This window comes from Phragmites australis, chromosome 13 (assembly GCF_958298935.1).
Source record: "Phragmites australis chromosome 13, lpPhrAust1.1, whole genome shotgun sequence".
Taxonomy (NCBI): Eukaryota; Viridiplantae; Streptophyta; class Magnoliopsida; order Poales; family Poaceae; genus Phragmites; species Phragmites australis.
In genome coordinates, this window is record NC_084933.1 from 28,640,407 (window position 1) to 28,663,393 (window position 22,987).

Sequence of the window (22,987 nt, forward strand, 5' to 3'; positions counted from 1 at the left end):
GTCTTTTTTCACTGCTACAATGATGCGGCAGGAGCTAGTACTTAAAATTTGTAAATTTATAGTACTCTTTCCTCAACACTGCTCGGAGAGGATGATTATGGTTCCAGACAAAACGAGAGTAATAGAATATACAAAATAAAGTAGTTGTTGGAGATAGAAAAAAATTAAAAAAAATATTATAATAATATTTAAAAAAAATACTATAATAATATTATAAAAAATAAATTTTTAAAATATCTATGTAAGACGACCTTAACATCGCTGAAGGTACGCGGCATCTGCCATTGCCGGATGTCGGATGTCGAATGTCTCGAGGACTGCTCTTCTGTTCCGTCCGGTGAAATTGACCTGCCGGTGGACCGCGGTCGGTCCCAACTGCCTCTCTCCGGATGCCCACGGCTGAGCACGTGTGCCAACCAACCGATCAAGCACCACCGACTGCGCCTTCTCCTATAGTGGATTCTGGCATCTCCTTCTCCTATAGTGGATTCTGGCATCTCCTGGCCCTAAAAATGTTTCATTGATCTTCTCCGTAACGAGATCGTTCATTTTATCATCCATTTGTGCCTGCCTGCCTACTTGTCACTATATAAATGCAGGCTTCAGGCTGTCGCAGGCATCAGTCCACCAGGCGAATCTCAGTTTTTGAATTCCAGTGATCGAGCGAGCGAATCCTCTTTCCTTTTGTCAGGAGTGGTGGCGTCCGGCGATGTCGGCGGGTGGCAGGAAGACGGCGTGCGTGACCGGAGGGAACGGGTACATCGCCTCCGCGCTTATCAAGATGCTGCTGGAGAAGGGGTACGCCGTGAAGACGACGGTCAGGAACCCCGGTCCGATGCTTTGATCCTTCTTTTCAGTTCTGTATTTTGACGATGACTGGTTTAAGCTCTGAAAGTGCTAGGCGTTTTTGTGATTCCGAATTCCAGGTGACATGGAGAAGAACTCCCACCTCAAGGAGTTGCAGGCACTTGGCCCCCTGGAGGTCCTCCGCGCCGACCTGGACGAAGAAGGCAGCTTCGACGATGCCGTTGCCGACTGCGATTACGCCTTCCTCGTCGCCGCTCCTGTGAACCTGCATTCAAAGAATCCTGAGGTGCGCAAACGTCACCACGAATCTTCGTTGGTTTTAACATCACTTTTGAGTAACCATTTCTTGTTGGTCCAGTAGTTGGGATGTATTGTTCAAGTTGTCAGTTGTAACTCGCTCTCTGAGCCTTGTTATTCTTGTGAAGGTGCATTTTTTTACCATTTGCTCATCAGTTTGGTGATGGCAGAAAGAGCTGATCGAGCCTGCCATCCGAGGAACTCTGAACGTCATGAGGTCGTGCGCGAAAGCGGGGACGGTGAAGCGCGTGATCCTGACCTCGTCGGCGGCCGCAGTCTCCAGCAGGCCGCTGCAAGGCGACGGCCACGTCCTGGACGAGTCCTCCTGGTCCGACGTCGAGTACCTCACGGCCAGGAAATCTGGCCCCTGGGTACGCACACATTTGTTCAGCCCCGTCCCCTTGTTATCTTGGAACACAATGTTGAGTCCAGTCCTGCACGACACATCAGTTTCCTGACGATGAGTAGGGCGCTGTGCCTGCGTTTCGTCCCAGGGGTACCCGGTCTCCAAGGTGCTTTTAGAGAGGGAGGCGTGCAGGTTCGCGCAGGAGCACGGCATCAGCCTGGTCACCGTGTGCCCCGTCGTCACCGTGGGCGCGGCGCCGGCCTCAAATATCCACACGAGCGTGCCCGTCAGCCTCTCATTGTTATCCGGTGAGAACTTGTCCTGATCTTTCCTCATCACACGACCGCGGTGGATGATGCATGTGTGGTGGTTAATTTCGCGTGGTTTCAGGCGACGAGACACAGTTCGGCGTGCTGGAAGGCATCGAGATGGCCACCGGGTGCGTGCCGCTGGTTCACGTCGACGACCTCTGCCGCGCCGAGCTGTTCGTCGCCGAGACTGACACGGCCGCGGGAAGGTACATCTGCGGCAGCCACAACACGACCATCGTCGAGCTCGCACGTTTCCTGGCTGACAAGTACCCGCAGTACAGCGTGAAAACAAACCTGCTGTAAGAGCCGGCTCCAGAGTTCTGAATTCTGACACTTACTGTGCACCGATGATCGATGGTTTGCTTGCACTTTGCAGCTCCGGCGAGCTGCTTGAGAAGCCGAGAGTGCGCCTATCGTCCGCGAAGCTGGTCAGGGAAGGGTTCGAGTTCAAGCACAACACCCTCGATGAGATATATAACGACATCATGGAGTACGGCAAGGCCCTGGGGATTCTGCCCAGCTGATATGCTGAATTGCTGATCGCCTCATTCTCTGCCGTCGATCGGCGATCAGGAGTCATAACACCACACCATGTGGTTGTAAAATAAGCTTATGCTGCTAATAAGCCGAACCGTAGAGTTCAATCAGTTTGTATAAAGAAATAATTGCATATTTGTCACTTTCCCTTTATAAAACGGAGTTTTCTACTTATGTCGCGTCAAAAGGCAAAATAATTGCGGGTGGTTTGAGTGCTTTCGGAATAACTTGTGTGTCTGATAGTAGACTCAAATCACTCAAAAGTAGTTCAAACTAATCAAATATCCCGTGACATTTTGCAGCCAGATATGAAGTATAATTGCATCGTTTATAACATTCCATTGCATATAAAAAGGGAAGAAGTCCATTATTGACCATCAAACTATTGCAAAAGTCATATTTTCACCCTACAACTTCAAAACCACACAACATTGGTCCTCGAACTATTAATACCGTGCAAATTACCCTCTCGCAAGAAAACCAAATGAGGAGTGATAAAATTGTTCTCGCTAATTTAAACCTTTTGTGTTTCTAGGACCCTAAGAACATATGCATGTATTTAAATTAAGAAAGTAATTAATATCTTTTGCGACCATAAATATCATCACAAAACACTGATTAATAGTTGTATTTAACTTGGTCACTGATGACATGCTCATTTGCGAGGAAAGAATGTTAGTCTCTACTATATAAAGCACGAGTTGATTCATATCATTTCTTTCCCTACTCTCCTCACATCTAATAAAACTCTTAAAATTCGAATAATTTACTTATTTTTTTCATCCATACTAATGCCCTAGGCTCACTGCCTTGTTGCCGGCTAGGGATATAGAACCCGTTTACTAATATAAATAAATAAAGAAATTATGAGGAAAATTAGCGGATAATCTCCTTCTTTTTCGTATTTATCTGAAATTAAACTACGGTATCTTTTCCGACATATTTGTTCAACAGGGTATGCTTGATGTTATTGTGTCCAATACTTATATTTTCGTTGCAACATATAAACAATTAGCTAGTCACCGTGTTATGTATGAGTTGTTACTCGAGTATAAGTGACTACTAGCAGCGAATGGGACTGTCGTTACAATCAGTATTTTGTGACGGAAAATTGCCTTTTGTGTGATGATTTCTTTTGTAATGATTTTTTTGCCACAAAAATCTTTCTCTTTTGTAGCGTGGCTTACCTTCCTCGCCAATTGCTCACTGTTGAGCTCGTGGAGCGGACACGATGAACGTACTGATCAGGCACCCATTGGCCGTTGCTACATCGATTCTGTCGAAAGGGCGTTGCCACATCGTTTTCCAAGGGCAATTCTGCATCTTTGAACCCTTAACCCCTGCGTCCTTTTCCTGCAATAATTTCTGTCAGATATTTTTTCGCTCGATCCTTTTGTGAACGGGACGGAATCAGTCATTTTCATAGACTTACAACAAGTTCAGGTCGGATTTGCTTACAGGATATGCCAACAAAAATATAATATGGCCATACGAGATTAGCCCAATCAAGTGGCTCGATTATTCATGAGAACGAAAATACTTGCCAACCCGCATGGCGACTGGTATCTGTCACTGGCGGTATATATTTTTTTAAAATAATCAAACTTTATTAACTCTTATATTACATTAAGCTATCCAACCATATTATATACATATCATGTCATCTTCAAATTGTGAAATTTCCTAAGGACTGCTAGTGATAGCGAAAGTGACTCATCGGTGGGCGCAGCCCTAACAGTCATTCGCCTTGTTGAGACCAACCAACCGATCAAATAAGGGGATGTAATAGCGATTTTGTAAGGGAGGAGTACTTCCGAAAGCTATCCACTCATTTTCTTCTTCATCACTGCCTTCTTCCCTTCGGACCCACCCATCCAATTGCTACTTGCTTTAAGCTCACTGGTCCGGTTGAAACAACCCCTCCCCCTCCCCCCTCTACTTCCTTTAAGCTCACTGGTCCGGTTGAAACAATCCCTCCCCCTCTTCAGGAAAGAAATCTAGCCCACTCTAACCCTAATTCTCACCAAACTTCTTATGGTATGCTTTTAAACTTATTTTATCTTTCGGTGGTATAGGTCATTTATACTAAAAAGAATAAAATCCATGACTCCTAATGACTTTTTTTTTTGACAAATTGGCAGGAGCGCTGCCTTTCAATTAGAAGAAAGAAAGTTTACATGGTTGCAGCCCTGAACAGGGTTGAGGATTTGCAAAACATCAGTTGTATGTTTTTATTACAAGACAGAAAACAGGACAACAGAAGAACACCATAACCATACAAAAAATTTGCTAACCATTTGGTTGGTCTATTTGTAGCTCTCGGTTTGATAGGCCATTCTACGTGCCCTAATATCCTCTTGCACTCTATAAGCAACATGTTAGTCCTGCAATTCATTCTCTAAAAAATTTGCATGTTCATTTCTTTCCATATATTCCACCACATACATATACTATGCCTCCTGCTACCTCCCTCCTCTCTGATTTGGGAGCATTTTGAAGGCGTGTTTGCCACCATTTCGCCATGGTACCCTGTAGCATGGTGGCTGGTTGATTGCTCCAATTGTTCCATAGTTCGGTTTTTCTCCAAACCTCTTGCGTGAACTCATAATCTTTAAGCAAGTGTTCAGATGTCTCTAGTTCACGTTTACACAAAGGGCATATGGGGTTATGAGGTCATCCTCGAATCACCAAATTTTATACTGTTAAGACCTTGCCATGTAGTAGGATCCAAGCAAAAATTATTGCTTTTGGCTTGGCCTTAGCTTTCCATAAATTTTTTTGCATTGAATTTCGTTATGCCACCTGTGAACTGCACCCTGTATGCTGATTTTGCTATGTATTCACCATAAGTAGTCTATCTCCACACAATTGAATCTTCCTGATTTATATGAATAGTTACGGTTTGGATCTTATTCCTGAGGACAACAAATTCCCTGAGTTGTTGTGCACTTTGTAGTGATCTTACCGATCTTATCCAATTGTCGTTCTGCACCTCTTTATTGACTGTTCTATTTTTGAACCTTGCAATTGTCTCGTGACCATTTTTAATTTCTATAGAGAATATGGGATTTGATCTTTCCATTAAGAGAATTTTTATGCTCATTGGGAGGTACCATCAAATTATACCTTTGGAGATACCGAAATTTGCTACCTCCCAAGTACGGTAAAAAAAGCTCTTCATTTAAAATTACAAAATTATATCCCGCTGGCCAAACCAACCCATACCGGGACGAGGTTCACAAATCAAACACTATAAGCATTATGATTGATAAAATCATTCTCACTAAATTATACATTTTTGTGGTTTCAGAACCCACAGAAGGTACGCACGTCTTTAAATTAAGAAAGAATACCTTTTGCGACCACTAGTATTATAAAAAATACTCATTAGTAGTTAATTGTCATTAATGACCATGCTTTATTTGTGAGGAAAGAAAAATCAAACACTATGCTATATGTGAGCCGTGACTTGCAAAGTATTAGACTATTAGTGACTTCTTCATAGATCTGGTTGACTATTCTGGGAGCATGTTCCGGGAGCTAGCATGTCCATAGCAGGAGGGTGATGTGAAGCCAGCCCCATGATGTAGCCATTCGTCCGACACCAACCAACCGATGCAAGGCCACGTACGGCTTATCTCCATCTCTCTCACCCTCACATGATATTTATCTATTTTTTTATTCTACTCATTTATCATATAATTTTTTTATTTACTTCTCTAGTATAAATCTCAACACAACCGAATGATCTCACACCTAATCTACTATATCTTGTCCACTAATCTGTATATAATGTAGGTTTTAGACAGTCACAAACTCACAATTAGTCAATCACTGTACAACTCTGGTCATGCATATGTGTGAGTGTGTTGGGATTGTGTGTGCGCATATGTTGTGATTTAATTGAAAGACGTTAAAAGAAAGAAAGACTTTGGATAGTCACAAATTCGTAATTAGTCCATCACCATAGGAGTCTCGTGGTTCTAATTCTTTTTCTCTTTCTTTTAACGTCTCTCAATTAGTATAGCTGTAGTATCTGAACATATACGCATACACAACCCTAACACACCCACACACACTCAAACACATGCACACACTTGGACCTACACACTACATATAGTTTAGTCAATCACGTCTATAGTGCGATCGACATAATTATCCAAAGCTCTGCAAGCAACGAGCAAGTTACATTCTTATTGTGGCTTTACGTGTGAGAGACAATGGTTTTATTTTGGAAGCATGCCCCCATGAGACACTAGGGTTGAACCTAAGGCTATAACGCTCTTGGGTAGGAAGCGAACAAATGTTCTTACCACTGACTATCAACTTGTTCTCACGGTTCCACTTCTTGTGAGCGAGCGAGTGAATCCACCTTATTCCCCTTGGAGGAGAGGTGGTGACCGGTGAGGGCAGAACTATTCCACGCGTGCGTGTGAGAAGAGGAACAAGCAACTTTCCAAAATGAAAAAAAAATCCCCATAACTTTCCTTTTTTGGAAAGTTTTCCAAACAAATTTTGAGAGAAAAGTTACTGAGAAAAAGTTTTAAGAAAAAATTATCAAGAAAAAATTTTAGAGGAAAAATTGCCTTAAATGTTTTGAGAAAAAAGTTACCGAGAAAAATTTGACTCAAAATTTTTGAGAAAAAGTTTCCACGAGAAAAAGTTATCGAGAAAAATTTAACTTAAAATTTTTCAAAAAAAAGTTAATGAGAAAAGACGGCGTGCGTGACCGGAGGGAACGGGTACATCGCCTCCGCGCTCATCAAGATGCTGCTAGAGAAGGGGTACGCAGTGAAGACCGACGGTCAGGAACCCGGATTTGATTCTTCATCCCTCTTTTCAGCTCAATGATTTTTTTCTTTGTTTTTTTGGTTGATTTTTTCTCTGAGCAAGGAAAATCTTTGGCGTTGTAAAACGGACAGTAGCATAAGAATCTGAAGGCTTTTATTTCACACTTACTAATTTTTTAGATATATAAAATTTAGGATGTGCGATAAGATGACTATGTAAACATGTATGAACAAGTAACGGCTGTTGTGGTTAGGGTTTCAGTGTTGGTGGTGGCAGCTTTTCGATGAGGATTTGTCTGATGCCGAGTGGTGGAGGACAACCCAAAGGACGGTGCTAGGGCGCGGGCGAGCGTAGATTGACCGGTGGAGCTAGATTTGCGCTGCGGCGGGCGATACAGGCGAATCTGGCAGCAGGAGCACTGCTGGAGATGGGTGGGTGAGGGAGGGAGGCGATGGCGAGTACGTGGAGGGCGAGAGGCTGACGCGGTGAAAGAAGGTGCAGTAGAGAGTGGGAGGTTGGAGCAGAGAGTGGCGCCGTTGGATGCCGATAGGATGACTGAGAACGTCGCTAAAAAAAAGGAAAAACTGGAGTATAAAAATATAGCAAGTTCAGAGAGAGTAAAGATGAGAACCTGACTGCTATGCTCTGCTACATCGAAATGAAACGAACGAATTCTAAAGACCTAAACTACCAACCGATCGAGCTGAATTGTCGCAAGTCGTTATGATCCCCAGACGAGCCATGCTAATCAAGAAATTGAGGGTGATTGGTTTTGGCTCTGAAAAAATGCTTGGTCGTTTTGATTCTGCAACCCCAGATGACACGGCGAAGGACTCCCACCTCAAGGAGTTGCAGGTCCTCGGTCCCCTCGAGGTCCTCCGCGCCGACTTGGACGAAGAAGGTAGCTTTGACGAAGCCGACGCTGGCTCGTCGCCGCTCCGGTGAACCTCATGTCAGAGAATCCCGAGGTGCGCGGTCATCACTGTTCTTATGTACATTTGTCTGCTCTACGGCCAGTTGACGTTATATATTCACCGAGCGTTGAGTTGCTCAAATCAACCCGGTGATGCATTGTAGCAGCAACTGATCGAGCCAGCTGTCCGAGGAACCCTCAACGTGATGAAGGCGTGCGCGAAAGCGAGGACGGTGAAGCGCGTGATCCTGACCTCGTCGGCGGCCTCAGTCTCCAGAAGGCAGCCGCAAGGCGACGGCCATGTACTGGACGAGGACTCCTAGTCCGTCGTCGAGTACCTCATAGCCAACAAGACACCGATCTGGGTACGATACAGGATACACGCATATCCATGTTCATCACTTTAGCTCTCTGCTGCTGATGCTTTGCATAGTAGGGGTCCTGGAGAAGGAAGCGTGCAGGTTCGCGCAGGAGAACGGCATCAGCCTCGTCACCGTCTGCCCCGTTGTCACCGGGGGTGCGGCGCCGGCCCCGAACGCTTGCACCAGCGTACCGAAGTGCCTCTCCCTTCTATCTGGTGAGATCCAAAGCAGCAAAGAACTTGTCAGTTTCCCGCGCGTGTCGCACACGACTCCTCAGTTTTGCGTGGTTTCAGGCGACGAGGCGGAATTCGGCGTGCTGAGAGGCATGGAGATGGCGTCCGGCACGGTGTCGTTGGTTCATGTCGACGACGTCTGCCGAGCTGAGCTGTTCGTCGCCGAGGACGAGGCAGACTCAGGGGGGAGGTACATCTGCTGCAACCTCAACACGACCACCGTCGAGCTCGCACGTTTCCTGGCAGACAAGAATCGGCTTTTGAGCTCTGAATTCTGACACTTGATTTGCACTGCCGAGTGGTGAGTGATCGTGTGCTCGCATTTTGCAGCTCCGGCGAGCTGCTTGAGAAGCCGAGAGTGTGGCTGTCGTCCGCAAAGCTGATCGGGGAAGGGTTCGAGTTCAAGTACAAGACCCTGGACGAGATAATTTCTTTCCGTAATTCTCGGATTGTTGGCGCAAGCGCTCAACAAGTAGTTCACTAGTCAAACTGCCCGCACTATTGTGCAACTAGATTTGGATATACAATTTTATTTGTCGTAAAAATCCATTGGCTATAATAGAAAAGGCTGTAAACTAGGGGTGCTTGGTAATTTTCTAAATGGAGCAGCCTTTTGGTGGAGTAATTTCGAAAATGAAAACTAGTGTGTGTTCTTTTAAAAAATGGGTATTTTTTGGTGATACTGGCCTATTTTTCTAAAAAAATAAAAGAAAGGCATCCCTCGTTACCATAAAGAACGAGGGGTAGGAACAATATCCTGTGAATCTGTGATACCACAAATTAACGTGGGCACTTTGATTTGTGAGAGAGTGGAGTGGTTGTGTAACCGAGCAAAATTGTTATAGTTTGTGGATGGGTGGTTCAGATTTCATTGGTTCCTAGTTACACGTGCATGTGGTAGTAAATCTCAAGATTTTTATATTTTCTAACATAAATAATTAAATAAATATACTTCGAATGAAAAAATTCGTAGAATTAGACATCTACTGCCTTCTCATATCATGGTAAAGTGCATAACTCCCTCTTAGAGGCCGGTAAAAGCTCTTACCACCTACAGTTAGACTCGGATGAGCAATGCCCACCTTCTTTTTCTATTTTTTCTTCTTTTCTCTTTTTCTATTTGGACGGTGTAGTTGTTGTGCTCCAAAATTCACTAAACTTTTTTTTAATCTATAATTCACAATGAATCTATTTAAAAAGATTCACTCAATACTCATGTAGGTTTCAAAATAAAAAAAAAACTACAAAGAGGGCTATTTTTAGAACTTTTAGCAATTTTAAAGGCCTAAAAAATCCAAAAAATCTAGAAAAATTCACTAATATTCTCTCATATGTCTTAATAATATCTAAAATTATTTTTTTCACCAAGTAAGTTCTTTTACAATACTCCATTTATATGTATTTTTATCATTTAATGTGATATTATCTTTTTTACTTCAATTTGAATTCAAACAAATTCAAACATTCACAAATTAAAACTGAATTCGTGAAATAGAATCACATGAAATGATAAAAAATAGAATCTTTGTTAAATTTCCGTGCTCCTCGCATGCTTCGGCACCGGGCATATGGAAATTATACGTGCGTCTCGCGTACAGACCACAACGAACACCACATGCCAGAAGGTCAGGTCAGGTCAGGTCACGCAGAGCATGCGCTGATCGATGCGCGTGTTGCACGTTGTGGTCCGGCTTCCACCTTCAATCCAATCACCTTTTTGTCCCCCAATACCGCAATGTCACTGCCTTCGACATGTGAGATCCAGAAATTTCAATCCTATCCCAATCGGATTCAGGTTAGTGCTCGTGCCAATATTTTTTGTCGGGCCTCGCGACAAGAAAAAGGTAAGATATTTTTGTTGGGTATGGCGTACGTCTGGCTGAAAACTCTCGAGCCAGTGAAAAGTGAAGCGAGGCCAGCTCATGAACTCCCAGCCATTCCTATCCAAATAATGCCCACGTGGCTGTCGACAAATTCTATTGGTACACACCAAGTTATCATTTCACGTCTCTTTTTTCAAAGAAACCTTTGTGAGAATTACCTATTGTATTAATAAAAAAAGATCCAATGGGCCAACAAAATGTTTTTACATGTAATCGAGACTAAAAAAGAACCCAGGGATAAGACGACCCCCGAGTACTGCCAGAAGGTCTACTCTCGAGATATAAGACCCTGAATGGCGCACTCATGCAATAGCCAAGAAGGAGGCTTCCTCCTTAATAGAACAGAATATTTGAGCCGACGACTGCTCTCGGTGATCAAAGATGTAGCGATTTCATTCAGATCTCCTAGTAAACCAATAAGAGGATAGACCTTAAACCTTTTCGTGGAACGAAGCGCGCGGTTGCCATAGCTGATCACCAATCATGCATCGAATCTGATGGCAACTAGCTAGAGGGGTCGATCGCCAGTTAGGGAAGCCATATTGCAACAAGTCCCCAAATACGCCTAGTGAAACGACAGTCGACCAAGAGATGGTGTGAGGTTTCTTGATCTTGTCAGTATAAGGTGCAGATGGAGTTGGAAGGACACCTCCTCTTTGCTAGGTGATCCACAGTCCATGGTCTGTTCTGGATAGTGAACCAAGCGAAAACTTGCACTTTGGCGGCGCCCATACTTTCCAAAATATGGTGATGTAGTCTGTGTCGATGCATCCCAGAAATGCATCTTGTAGGTCGAAGAAGTGGAGTATTCCATGTTAGCGTTCATCCTCCATACGATAGCATCCGCTATGTTAGCCCGTAAGGTGACCTCACGAGAGGCTAGCCACAAACAAATTGCTTGGCTAACACGAAGACGTGATGTGATTTGAGAGATGTTGATATATGCGATCTAAGAGTTGTTGTGTGAGATCTCTCCTAAACTTTTTCGTCTATCCCTACTCGCATTGAAAAGGAGTGGAGCAAAATCCATTAACCGCAGACTGTTGGCCCAAGCTGATGCCAGAAAGAGATAGATTTCTCGTTGCCGATGACGATCTTGGTGGAAGCTGCGAAGAGAAATATGTCAGTTCTATCGCAAGGTATGTATTGTCTCTTTTAGTCTTCGTAAAAAGTAACTCTGTCTGTACATGGGAGGCTGGAATGTTACAGATAAGTATAAATGCAGAATGTTAAAATTATGTATTCGAAGTATTACAAGATGTAATCAACTATGTATTGTCTCTTTTAATATTCGTAAAAAGTAACTCTGTATGTACATGGGAGCTGGAGTGTTACAGATAAGTATAAATGCAGAATGTTAAAATTATGTATTTGAAGTATTACAAGATGTAATACAGAGTTAAACAATTACCGACGCCGAGATGGATAGAAGCTAGATGTGCATGCATGTGTGGACACATAGTAACCAACCTGATATTCGTCTTGTTATACGAGCAATACAAGTACCAAATAAACTTTGGTACTGATCGTGCGGCCAAATTTTTCCATGTTTAGCCCATCGAGGCCACCGAGCTCTTTCGGCCGGCAGACCCGATCCCATACAATCTTGCGCTTGAACCACTAGCCTCATCTGTGCCTGCCCATAACCAAGCTCGGATCAACCATTTGTCGGATGTGGGAACATCGTTTTCCACAGATTATTCTGCATCTTTCAAACCTATTAACAAACCTGCAACCTTTTCACGAAATAGCGTTGTTCTCGTACCTGCAAGCCAGTACGCTGTTGTTGACTGTTCAACTTGTGATTTACCTGCAAACCAGCCATCTTGTCTGTGTATATAACGCACGTTCCCCAGTTAGTGTGGCAACCAGCTGAGTAGCCACACTTCCACGCTCAGTGTTGGAATCCTCTCCATCGAGTGAGCCAGTCCTCGTTCCTTCTCTTTGTCAAGATGGCAACAGCTGACATGAAGAAGACGGCGTGCGTCACCGGAGGGAACGGGTACATCGCCTCGGCGCTCATCAAGATGCTGCTGGAGAAGGGGTACGCCGTGAAGACGACGGTCAGGAACCCCGGTCCGATAATTCTCTCCCATCTCTTGTTCAGTTCAGTATTAAGTGAGTGACTTGCTTAATTAGGCTCTGAGCTGTGATTCTGAAACCCCCAGATGACATGGAGAAGAACTCCCACCTCAAGAGCTTGCAGGCGCTTGGCCCCCTGACGGTCTTCCGCGCCGACCTGGACGAAGAAGGCAGCTTCGACGACGCCGTCTCCGGCTGCGATTACGCCTTCCTCGTCGCCGCTCCGGTGAAGCTCGCGTCCGAGGATCCAGAGGTGCACAAACGTGACCACGAATCTTCGTTTTCACATCACCATGGTGCTATCACTACCTATTGTGATGGGGGTGCTGGCTGTTTTCACGTGCTCGATTTGGTGAATTTCAGAAGGATCAGATTGAGCCGTCTGTCCGAGGTACTCTGAACGTCATGGGTTCGTGCGCGAAAGCTGGGACGGTGAGGCGCGTGATCCTGACCTCATCGGCAGCCGGAGTCTACATCAGGCCGCAGCTGCGAGGCGACGGGCACGTCCTGGACGAGGAGTCCTGGTCCGACGTCGAGTACCTCACAGCCGAGAAGCCACCAACCTGGGTCTGTACACCCATGCTCTCAGGATACATGCATGTTCACTCTGTCCTGAATCCGACAACATTTGCTGACGAAGTAGGGTGCCGTGTTTGGATCAGGGATACTGCGTGTCGAAGGTGCTCCTGGAGAAGGAAGCGTGCAGATTCGCGCAGGAGAATGGCATCAGCCTCGTCACCATCTGCCCCGTCATCACCGTGGGTGCGGCGCCAGCCACGAAGGTCCGCACGAGCGTCGTCAACAGCCTCTCCTTGCTATCCGGTGAGTGAGTTCCAACTTCCAAGCGCCAAATGATGACCGAAAGATAGCCTAGCCGCTCAGCTTGGGAGTTCCGGTGTATGATCCATGCATGGTGGTTTTTTTTCTTTGCGTAATCTTCAGGCGACGAGGCAGCGCTCGGCGTGCTCAAAGGCATCGAAAAGACCTCCGGCTCTGTGCAGCTGGTTCACATCGAGGACCTCTGCCGCGCCGAGCTGTTCATCGCCGAGGAGGAGGCGGCCGCGGGGAGGTACATCTGCTGCAGCCTCAACACTACCGTCGTCGAGCTCGCACGCTTCCTGGCACAGAAATACCCGCAGTACAACGTGCAAACAAATCTGCTGTAAGAATCGGATCCAGAGCTCTGAATCCTGACACTTGCTTTGCACTGACCATGAGTGATTCAATGCTTGCACTTAGCAGCACCGACGATCAGCTCCTCGAGAAGCCGAGGGTCCTCCTTTCGTCGGCGAAGCTGGTCAGGGAGGGGTTCGAGTTCAAGCACAACACCCTGGACGAGATGTACGACAACGTCGTGGAGTACGGCAAGGCCCTGAGAATTCTGCCCAACTGATCATGTGATGCTCCTCTGCTTTCGATCGATGATCACAAGTCGGAACACATCCCCAAATCATGTATTCTCAGAATAAAAGTCTATGCTACTAGTACGCCGAACTGCAGTTGTTCTATCTACCTATTATCTTAGTATTTAAGTATTAAAAAAACTACCACATTAAAAATTATCAGTTAATAGAAACAAAACTTTATCATTATGAACATCTAACGGTCTAGATTAAATAATATATATATATATATATATATATATAAATTAATAAATAGTTAAATTTGGAATTAAAAATTATAGAAATTAACAGTTCGATTTCCGTACGGTTTGGGAAGCAAAATATCTAAATAAAGAGTCTAAATAAAATAAAATAATTTATTAATCAAATTATTGTAAAATTATTTAGAATAGAAAATAGAAGAATCCATATAAAATATAGTCTTAAGAAAAAAATCAAATTATTATAAAAATAAATACTTGAATAAATAGTCTAGATCAAGAAACACCGTGTAGGTCAAGTTCATCGCATAAGTAGGTAGCAGACAATGTACAACACATAAGCAAGGTAAACCTATTTTGATTTTAATTAAGCTTCCTACACTTGACATACGATTTTGGTAGTCGATAAAAACGTATACGAATCAAACCAATATATATACGATTCAGGTACAAGCTTGAAGCATAAATATTTTTCTCTTCCTTTAACATATTTTTTATCTCTTTTAATTTTATATATTTTGTAACTAAATGATACTAACCTTATAAAAAAAGATAAAAAAGACTAATTTTTAATCAAATGTTATTATGATATAACGAGACTAGTTGAGTTATTAACGTGAATCAACTTGCTAGTTCACATATAACGTGCTTCTGTACTTGTCACATAGACGACGGCGACAAATGTATTGCCCAATATCACTTGAAAACTAAAGATAATTACTTTCCTAGTTCTACACGTGATCTATCTCCTACTTGAAACCAAATACATTTGACATCCTCTTGAAACTAGCAATTGCACACTCAAATCAATCTAGTATATAATAATGTATGGAAATTAAATATTAGATGTTTAGGTATAGAAGAAAAATAATAAGAGATTGAATGTATTTTTAGAATATATAGAAGATAAATATTGGATATCTAGATTTGAAAGACAATTAATGTGAGATTAAATATATTTTTGGAATGAGGAATAGAGAGAATATTTGCACAGCGATCGTTTTATCAACTCGGATGGACAATAAGGATCATACGATTCTACTACAACTTATACATTTTATATGAGTATAGACTATAACTAAAATAGTTCTAATTAATCTATACCGTGATAAACTCCGGTGAGATCCTTTCCCCATACAAAATTTGTTGCGATAAAGATCTGAAATTGTTCCATGGAAAAAAAAAAGTTCCGACGAAGAAATCAAATTGTTCCATGCCATTTAGCTCCCCACCTACCTCTTCTTCTTCCTCTTCTCTGGCATGGAGGTGAGTTTTACAGTAATTTGCACATTAAATCTGTAGTTTCACGGTAATTTTTTAAATTTGTTGTTTTTAATACAGTGAGACGCTAATTTTTTGTATTGTTGTGATACAACTTATTAAATATGTATACTCTCTTCATGTTGAACGCTCTTCCATTGCACCGATGCTCTTGAAGCCGAATGATGTGCATGCATGGAAGACCTAGCGCTTGCAATGGAATGGACTCATCTCCCGACCGTGCAGGAAACGGGCTGCGAGAGCCATTCGTATGATCTGCTCAGTGACTTTGGTCTGGTCTAAATACTCCAAAAGAAGTAACTCGATCCTTGGAAATACTAAGTACGCTCGAGGCAACCAGATTAGGCGTGCATGACGTGCAAGGTCAGCTTCAACTAACATGGCTACCAGTGGCGGAGGCACCAATATGGCGAGGTATGGCGCTCGCCATAGCTAAATTTTGCCGGCACCAATATCAACCTGTTTGCGTTCGATTCTTGTTGCATTCTGGATTAGTTTTCTTGGGAAGGAGGCTGCTTTCTCTCTTGATCTAGATGATGGCGAGCACGACGTCAGCTCCAGCCACTGCAGCATTCGTGGCCGCTGCGGCCGCAGGTGTCGGCGGCGGCTTGCTCGAGGGTGGCCGGCGGCGGTTCAGGGTGATGTTGTGTGACGCCGGCGTGGAGGCCCAAGCCCAGGCGCAGGCGGTGGCCAAGGCGGTCAGTATCGAAACGCTCGAGCAGTTCAAGATCTCCGCCGACCGTGAGTCTCTTGACCTTGCTTCTTGAATCTGCCGCCGTTGACGCGGTGCCTGTAGGGTTCGGGATTGTGCCGGTCTGGCGAAGTGAAATTGGTGGTGCACGAATCAAGGGATCTTTGCGTTGCTTAGCGGGTACTGTGGCAGTTGGGATTAGTTTTGGTGTGGTACAGGTCAAAAGGTGTGGTTGTTTGGGGAAGAAAAGGAGTAGGTGGGAACTAGGGTTCACGAATTCGTTTAGCCATCGAAATGCGTTGGCCGGAAATTCTCCAAAATTCACGAATATCGGTATGAATTCGATGAAATTCGGTAGAAATTGGACGAATTTTATCAATTTTTTTATTTTTTATTTTGATTTTGAATCGGACAAATATCGGTATGAGTTTTGAATGCGATACGGACTGAATTCATCAAAAACCATGAATTTCGAGTAGTTTTCGAACCCTGGTGGGAACTTTGCATTGTTCTGTTGCAATTTTGTCTTGAGTGGCTTAAGCATAACTTGAAATTTGCAGGTTACTGCTGCTCACTAGAAATGTTTGCAGCCTAACCGGTTACCTGAGTACCATTAGTTTGTGAGTTGGAGACCAGGTCGTGGAACTTCGGAGTGGAATTGGCTCATGTCATTTTGAATTGGTATATATTCTGTCATACTCAAATTTAATTCTATCTCCGTGGACTACCTCTGGTTGGATAATGCCTCAAAGTCTAGTGTCCTAGTAAAATATGTCTCATCAAACACCTATAAATACAAAAACCTCTGGTAACTTGTATCCAATACCATCGTAATAATAAATTTGTTTTTCATAATTTTTTACCTCTGTATTAGAGGGTTCCTAACAAATAGTATTAGAAAAGCCATATGGTATGTTCGTCTTCAACTTCATTATCTGTTGGCTTCTTGTGCACATCCCTATCGTCGAGCCCAACTTCTGGCTGATCCCGTCGTGCTTGGCCTATGCTCACGCCCACCGTGCAACTCACTGCACCTTCTCGCCATCACACCTCCTCGTGAGCCTCATCGTGTCATACCTCTATTCGTCACCGCCACCGCCACCGCCACCATCGGGACTTGCTTTGTGCGCCCCAACACCAGGATCCATCCCGATCTGTCGCCGCCAACACACGCCATCATCGCCGTCGTTTTTCCTGCTGACAGCTCATCGCGCATGTGTGTCGCTCGCTAGCCATCGCGCCACCGCTTATTGTCTGCCAGACTCATGCAACCGATCCCAATCTATGCCACAAAATTGGCTATAAAAGATTGTGCTATAGATAGGGATGGCAATAGTCATATATAACCCTCGTGCCTATGAGTAATATGTGCTAGTTTGAGTTGTGTTATTTGTCTATGGGTCTGGATACGAGTTTGTATCTAAACCCAATGACACACATATGCGGGAATAAAAAACCTTACCCATGCTTTTTTTACCCGCGTACCCACTCTAAGCACCGAATATATGTGCCCAAATACTTGTATAGTCTAGCGGGTGTATCCAAATACTTCTATGCTATTTTATTTTTGTTTTATTCCTTACCCTCGATTTCTTACTACTTTAATTTTTATAATGTAAAATTAGTTACCAGTACAACTTTGAATAGATATTCATTATATTTTCAAACATGAGTACTACCAGAGACGCAGTATCCGAAAGAGATGATCATCGGAGACACAAGAACTCACAGTGACCCTTCTTTCACCGTAATATGAGAGACCTTTTATATCATTGACGGGCATATGGGTGTGCTGTGTGTGGCGGACGTGTGTTTTATTTGGCGGGTAATAGGTGCTGCACGAGTTTAGAAATTAGCTCGCATGTATGAATTTGTATAACCCCTCTTACAGATTTTGTGGCCATTGACATCCCTAGCCGCAGAAGATCCCTCCTAGCACTGTTTCGAGCACGAGCACTGAGGTCATCGCTAACGTCGGTCCCACGGCTCATCGACATCAGCCAACGCCAAATTTGCTACGCGCACCTGACAGTTTTACATACAGTTCTGTTTTGGCCAAATATTGTTGCGCGCAACCAGCGGAGCGTATCAAGAAATTTGCACGCACAATCTTTTTTTAGCTGAAAATTACTACTTGCACTTACAACATACCATGAAGTTTTTTCCTTCCGAATCAAACATATTTTTTACCTATAATTTTCCTTCACCATGTCATTCGATAAATTTAATATTAAGAAGTTTAATATCAAAATTAGTTTTTTCATATGATAAATTCAAATGAAAGTTATTTACACCAAGTCATTCTCTAGTACTAAGTTAAAGTATTGATTGAATTTAGATAGTATTCGTGGTGCATAGTATTGATTGAAGTTTCAGAGACATTCTGTTCATAAACTTTTTTATAAGAATTTTAAGTCAAAATGAGGTTTGTTGAATAATGCTTCAAACTAAGTGTTCTAGTAGAATAAATCTCATCAGACGCCTGTAAATGTAGTAACTTGTATTGAGTACCATCGTAATAATATAATCATCGCATATGGTTTTTATCTCTATATTGAAGATTTTTTCATATAATATCTGTGCTTTCAAAAAAAGATCCAAATTACAAGATCCTCGTTATCATCTTAGGTCATCTCCAACAGCTACCTCAAATTTTCATCCTAAAAACAATATTACAGCATCCTCTATCACTATTACAACATCCCTTATTTTTTCATCTTCAGCAGCTACCATATTTTCTACCTTCTACTCCTCTTTTTCTCCCTCCGATCCCGCTGTCAGCCTCTGTAAACAGTAATGCTACAGTGATGTGTACTGCTATAGTTACCGAAAAATACAGACCACCCCTCTCTCCACATCACTGTAGCAGCAATGTAGCACCAGATGAGGTAGCTGCTAGAGATCGATTTTCAGTGCTGGAGTTGGTGCCAACTCCAGCAAAGTCCTTAAAAACGATCGGTATCCCTGTATGCTACTGTAGAGCCTGAATCTGAGGCTATCGTATTCATGTGCACCACTCCAGTTGAGTCTTTTTTCACTGCTACAATGATGCGGCAGGAGCTAGTACTTAAAATTTGTAAATTTATAGTACTCTTTCCTCAACACTGCTCGGAGAGGATGATTATGGTTCCAGACAAAACGAGAGTAATAGAATATACAAAATAAAGTAGTTGTTGGAGATAGAAAAAAATTAAAAAAAATATTATAATAATATTTAAAAAAAATACTATAATAATATTATAAAAAATAAATTTTTAAAATATCTATGTAAGACGACCTTAACATCGCTGAAGGTACGCGGCATCTGCCATTGCCGGATGTCGGATGTCGAATGTCTCGAGGACTGCTCTTCTGTTCCGTCCGGTGAAATTGACCTGCCGGTGGACCGCGGTCGGTCCCAACTGCCTCTCTCCGGATGCCCACGGCTGAGCACGTGTGCCAACCAACCGATCAAGCACCACCGACTGCGCCTTCTCCTATAGTGGATTCTGGCATCTCCTTCTCCTATAGTGGATTCTGGCATCTCCTGGCCCTAAAAATGTTTCATTGATCTTCTCCGTAACGAGATCGTTCATTTTATCATCCATTTGTGCCTGCCTGCCTACTTGTCACTATATAAATGCAGGCTTCAGGCTGTCGCAGGCATCAGTCCACCAGGCGAATCTCAGTTTTTGAATTCCAGTGATCGAGCGAGCGAATCCTCTTTCCTTTTGTCAGGAGTGGTGGCGTCCGGCGATGTCGGCGGGTGGCAGGAAGACGGCGTGCGTGACCGGAGGGAACGGGTACATCGCCTCCGCGCTTATCAAGATGCTGCTGGAGAAGGGGTACGCCGTGAAGACGACGGTCAGGAACCCCGGTCCGATGCTTTGATCCTTCTTTTCAGTTCTGTATTTTGACGATGACTGGTTTAAGCTCTGAAAGTGCTAGGCGTTTTTGTGATTCCGAATTCCAGGTGACATGGAGAAGAACTCCCACCTCAAGGAGTTGCAGGCACTTGGCCCCCTGGAGGTCCTCCGCGCCGACCTGGACGAAGAAGGCAGCTTCGACGATGCCGTTGCCGACTGCGATTACGCCTTCCTCGTCGCCGCTCCTGTGAACCTGCATTCAAAGAATCCTGAGGTGCGCAAACGTCACCACGAATCTTCGTTGGTTTTAACATCACTTTTGAGTAACCATTTCTTGTTGGTCCAGTAGTTGGGATGTATTGTTCAAGTTGTCAGTTGTAACTCGCTCTCTGAGCCTTGTTATTCTTGTGAAGGTGCATTTTTTTACCATTTGCTCATCAGTTTGGTGATGGCAGAAAGAGCTGATCGAGCCTGCCATCCGAGGAACTCTGAACGTCATGAGGTCGTGCGCGAAAGCGGGGACGGTGAAGCGCGTGATCCTGACCTCGTCGGCGGCCGCAGTCTCCAGCAGGCCGCTGCAAGGCGACGGCCACGTCCTGGACGAGTCCTCCTGGTCCGACGTCGAGTACCTCACGGCCAGGAAATCTGGCCCCTGGGTACGCACACATTTGTTCAGCCCCGTCCCCTTGTTATCTTGGAACACAATGTTGAGTCCAGTCCTGCACGACACATCAGTTTCCTGACGATGAGTAGGGCGCTGTGCCTGCGTTTCGTCCCAGGGGTACCCGGTCTCCAAGGTGCTTTTAGAGAGGGAGGCGTGCAGGTTCGCGCAGGAGCACGGCATCAGCCTGGTCACCGTGTGCCCCGTCGTCACCGTGGGCGCGGCGCCGGCCTCAAATATCCACACGAGCGTGCCCGTCAGCCTCTCATTGTTATCCGGTGAGAACTTGTCCTGATCTTTCCTCATCACACGACCGCGGTGGATGATGCATGTGTGGTGGTTAATTTCGCGTGGTTTCAGGCGACGAGACACAGTTCGGCGTGCTGGAAGGCATCGAGATGGCCACCGGGTGCGTGCCGCTGGTTCACGTCGACGACCTCTGCCGCGCCGAGCTGTTCGTCGCCGAGACTGACACGGCCGCGGGAAGGTACATCTGCGGCAGCCACAACACGACCATCGTCGAGCTCGCACGTTTCCTGGCTGACAAGTACCCGCAGTACAGCGTGAAAACAAACCTGCTGTAAGAGCCGGCTCCAGAGTTCTGAATTCTGACACTTACTGTGCACCGATGATCGATGGTTTGCTTGCACTTTGCAGCTCCGGCGAGCTGCTTGAGAAGCCGAGAGTGCGCCTATCGTCCGCGAAGCTGGTCAGGGAAGGGTTCGAGTTCAAGCACAACACCCTCGATGAGATATATAACGACATCATGGAGTACGGCAAGGCCCTGGGGATTCTGCCCAGCTGATATGCTGAATTGCTGATCGCCTCATTCTCTGCCGTCGATCGGCGATCAGGAGTCATAACACCACACCATGTGGTTGTAAAATAAGCTTATGCTGCTAATAAGCCGAACCGTAGAGTTCAATCAGTTTGTATAAAGAAATAATTGCATATTTGTCACTTTCCCTTTATAAAACGGAGTTTTCTACTTATGTCGCGTCAAAAGGCAAAATAATTGCGGGTGGTTTGAGTGCTTTCGGAATAACTTGTGTGTCTGATAGTAGACTCAAATCACTCAAAAGTAGTTCAAACTAATCAAATATCCCGTGACATTTTGCAGCCAGATATGAAGTATAATTGCATCGTTTATAACATTCCATTGCATATAAAAAGGGAAGAAGTCCATTATTGACCATCAAACTATTGCAAAAGTCATATTTTCACCCTACAACTTCAAAACCACACAACATTGGTCCTCGAACTATTAATACCGTGCAAATTACCCTCTCGCAAGAAAACCAAATGAGGAGTGATAAAATTGTTCTCGCTAATTTAAACCTTTTGTGTTTCTAGGACCCTAAGAACATATGCATGTATTTAAATTAAGAAAGTAATTAATATCTTTTGCGACCATAAATATCATCACAAAACACTGATTAATAGTTGTATTTAACTTGGTCACTGATGACATGCTCATTTGCGAGGAAAGAATGTTAGTCTCTACTATATAAAGCACGAGTTGATTCATATCATTTCTTTCCCTACTCTCCTCACATCTAATAAAACTCTTAAAATTCGAATAATTTACTTATTTTTTTCATCCATACTAATGCCCTAGGCTCACTGCCTTGTTGCCGGCTAGGGATATAGAACCCGTTTACTAATATAAATAAATAAAGAAATTATGAGGAAAATTAGCGGATAATCTCCTTCTTTTTCGTATTTATCTGAAATTAAACTACGGTATCTTTTCCGACATATTTGTTCAACAGGGTATGCTTGATGTTATTGTGTCCAATACTTATATTTTCGTTGCAACATATAAACAATTAGCTAGTCACCGTGTTATGTATGAGTTGTTACTCGAGTATAAGTGACTACTAGCAGCGAATGGGACTGTCGTTACAATCAGTATTTTGTGACGGAAAATTGCCTTTTGTGTGATGATTTCTTTTGTAATGATTTTTTTGCCACAAAAATCTTTCTCTTTTGTAGCGTGGCTTACCTTCCTCGCCAATTGCTCACTGTTGAGCTCGTGGAGCGGACACGATGAACGTACTGATCAGGCACCCATTGGCCGTTGCTACATCGATTCTGTCGAAAGGGCGTTGCCACATCGTTTTCCAAGGGCAATTCTGCATCTTTGAACCCTTAACCCCTGCGTCCTTTTCCTGCAATAATTTCTGTCAGATATTTTTTCGCTCGATCCTTTTGTGAACGGGACGGAATCAGTCATTTTCATAGACTTACAACAAGTTCAGGTCGGATTTGCTTACAGGATATGCCAACAAAAATATAATATGGCCATACGAGATTAGCCCAATCAAGTGGCTCGATTATTCAT

The 22,987-nt window shown here is 43.9% G+C and overlaps 4 protein-coding genes across 7 annotated transcripts; all 4 read left to right on the forward strand.

The window, feature by feature from the left end:
• The first annotated feature begins 218 nt into the window (after positions 1–218).
• LOC133888999 (anthocyanidin reductase ((2S)-flavan-3-ol-forming)-like) lies at positions 219–2,468 on the forward strand. Its single transcript, XM_062329428.1, has 6 exons — positions 219–830; positions 927–1,093; positions 1,275–1,475; positions 1,599–1,758; positions 1,841–2,060; positions 2,138–2,468. Exons 1-6 carry the CDS (start codon positions 710–712, stop codon positions 2,283–2,285), a joined length of 1,017 nt encoding a protein of 338 aa, XP_062185412.1. The 5' UTR covers positions 219–709; the 3' UTR covers positions 2,286–2,468.
• Positions 2,469–7,762: 5,294 nt separating this feature from the next.
• On the forward strand, positions 7,763–9,450 carry LOC133888142 (uncharacterized). 3 transcript variants are annotated; one of them, XM_062328286.1, is made up of 5 exons: positions 7,773–8,057; positions 8,170–8,367; positions 8,436–8,579; positions 8,658–8,787; positions 8,928–9,450. In XM_062328286.1, the coding sequence occupies exons 1-5, from the start codon at positions 7,907–7,909 to the stop codon at positions 9,079–9,081; spliced, it is 777 nt and encodes a 258-aa protein (XP_062184270.1). In that variant the 5' UTR covers positions 7,773–7,906; the 3' UTR covers positions 9,082–9,450. The 3 variants fall into 3 exon arrangements, with proteins under 3 accessions (XP_062184268.1, XP_062184269.1, XP_062184270.1); XM_062328284.1 differs by having other exon boundaries at positions 7,763–8,057; positions 8,436–8,787; XM_062328285.1 differs by having other exon boundaries at positions 7,767–8,057; positions 8,439–8,787.
• Positions 9,451–12,325: 2,875 nt separating this feature from the next.
• LOC133888135 (anthocyanidin reductase ((2S)-flavan-3-ol-forming)-like) lies at positions 12,326–14,056 on the forward strand. 2 transcript variants are annotated; one of them, XM_062328275.1, is made up of 6 exons: positions 12,326–12,556; positions 12,649–12,815; positions 12,926–13,129; positions 13,225–13,384; positions 13,505–13,724; positions 13,802–14,056. In XM_062328275.1, exons 1-6 carry the CDS (start codon positions 12,433–12,435, stop codon positions 13,953–13,955), a joined length of 1,029 nt encoding a protein of 342 aa, XP_062184259.1. In that variant the 5' UTR covers positions 12,326–12,432; the 3' UTR covers positions 13,956–14,056. The 2 variants fall into 2 exon arrangements, with proteins under 2 accessions (XP_062184259.1, XP_062184260.1); XM_062328276.1 differs by having other exon boundaries at positions 13,805–14,056.
• A 5,374-nt stretch (positions 14,057–19,430) lies between these two features.
• Positions 19,431–21,631, forward strand: LOC133888137 (anthocyanidin reductase ((2S)-flavan-3-ol-forming)-like). The gene is made up of 6 exons (XM_062328278.1): positions 19,431–19,993; positions 20,090–20,256; positions 20,438–20,638; positions 20,762–20,921; positions 21,004–21,223; positions 21,301–21,631. Exons 1-6 carry the CDS (start codon positions 19,873–19,875, stop codon positions 21,446–21,448), a joined length of 1,017 nt encoding a protein of 338 aa, XP_062184262.1. The 5' UTR covers positions 19,431–19,872; the 3' UTR covers positions 21,449–21,631.
• Positions 21,632–22,987: the final 1,356 nt, after the last annotated feature.

Bases quoted from the DNA above. Each gene is read 5' to 3' on its own strand.
- LOC133888999 (XM_062329428.1), top strand. From the start codon at position 710: ATGTCGGCGGGTGGCAGGAAGACGGCGTGCGTGACCGGAGGGAACGGG. The intron at 831-926 runs GTCCGATGCTTT...TCCGAATTCCAG, and splicing joins GACGACGGTCAGGAACCCCG to GTGACATGGAGAAGAACTCC. The intron at 1,094-1,274 runs GTGCGCAAACGT...TGGTGATGGCAG, and splicing joins TGCATTCAAAGAATCCTGAG to AAAGAGCTGATCGAGCCTGC.
- LOC133888142 (XM_062328284.1), top strand. From the start codon at position 7,907: ATGACACGGCGAAGGACTCCCACCTCAAGGAGTTGCAGGTCCTCGGTC. The intron at 8,368-8,435 runs GTACGATACAGG...TGCTTTGCATAG, and splicing joins CCAACAAGACACCGATCTGG to TAGGGGTCCTGGAGAAGGAA. The intron at 8,788-8,927 runs GTACATCTGCTG...CGCATTTTGCAG, and splicing joins GAGGCAGACTCAGGGGGGAG to CTCCGGCGAGCTGCTTGAGA.
- LOC133888135 (XM_062328275.1), top strand. From the start codon at position 12,433: ATGGCAACAGCTGACATGAAGAAGACGGCGTGCGTCACCGGAGGGAAC. The intron at 12,816-12,925 runs GTGCACAAACGT...GGTGAATTTCAG, and splicing joins TCGCGTCCGAGGATCCAGAG to AAGGATCAGATTGAGCCGTC. The intron at 13,130-13,224 runs GTCTGTACACCC...TGTTTGGATCAG, and splicing joins CCGAGAAGCCACCAACCTGG to GGATACTGCGTGTCGAAGGT.
- LOC133888137 (XM_062328278.1), top strand. From the start codon at position 19,873: ATGTCGGCGGGTGGCAGGAAGACGGCGTGCGTGACCGGAGGGAACGGG. The intron at 19,994-20,089 runs GTCCGATGCTTT...TCCGAATTCCAG, and splicing joins GACGACGGTCAGGAACCCCG to GTGACATGGAGAAGAACTCC. The intron at 21,224-21,300 runs GTAAGAGCCGGC...TGCACTTTGCAG, and splicing joins AGCGTGAAAACAAACCTGCT to CTCCGGCGAGCTGCTTGAGA.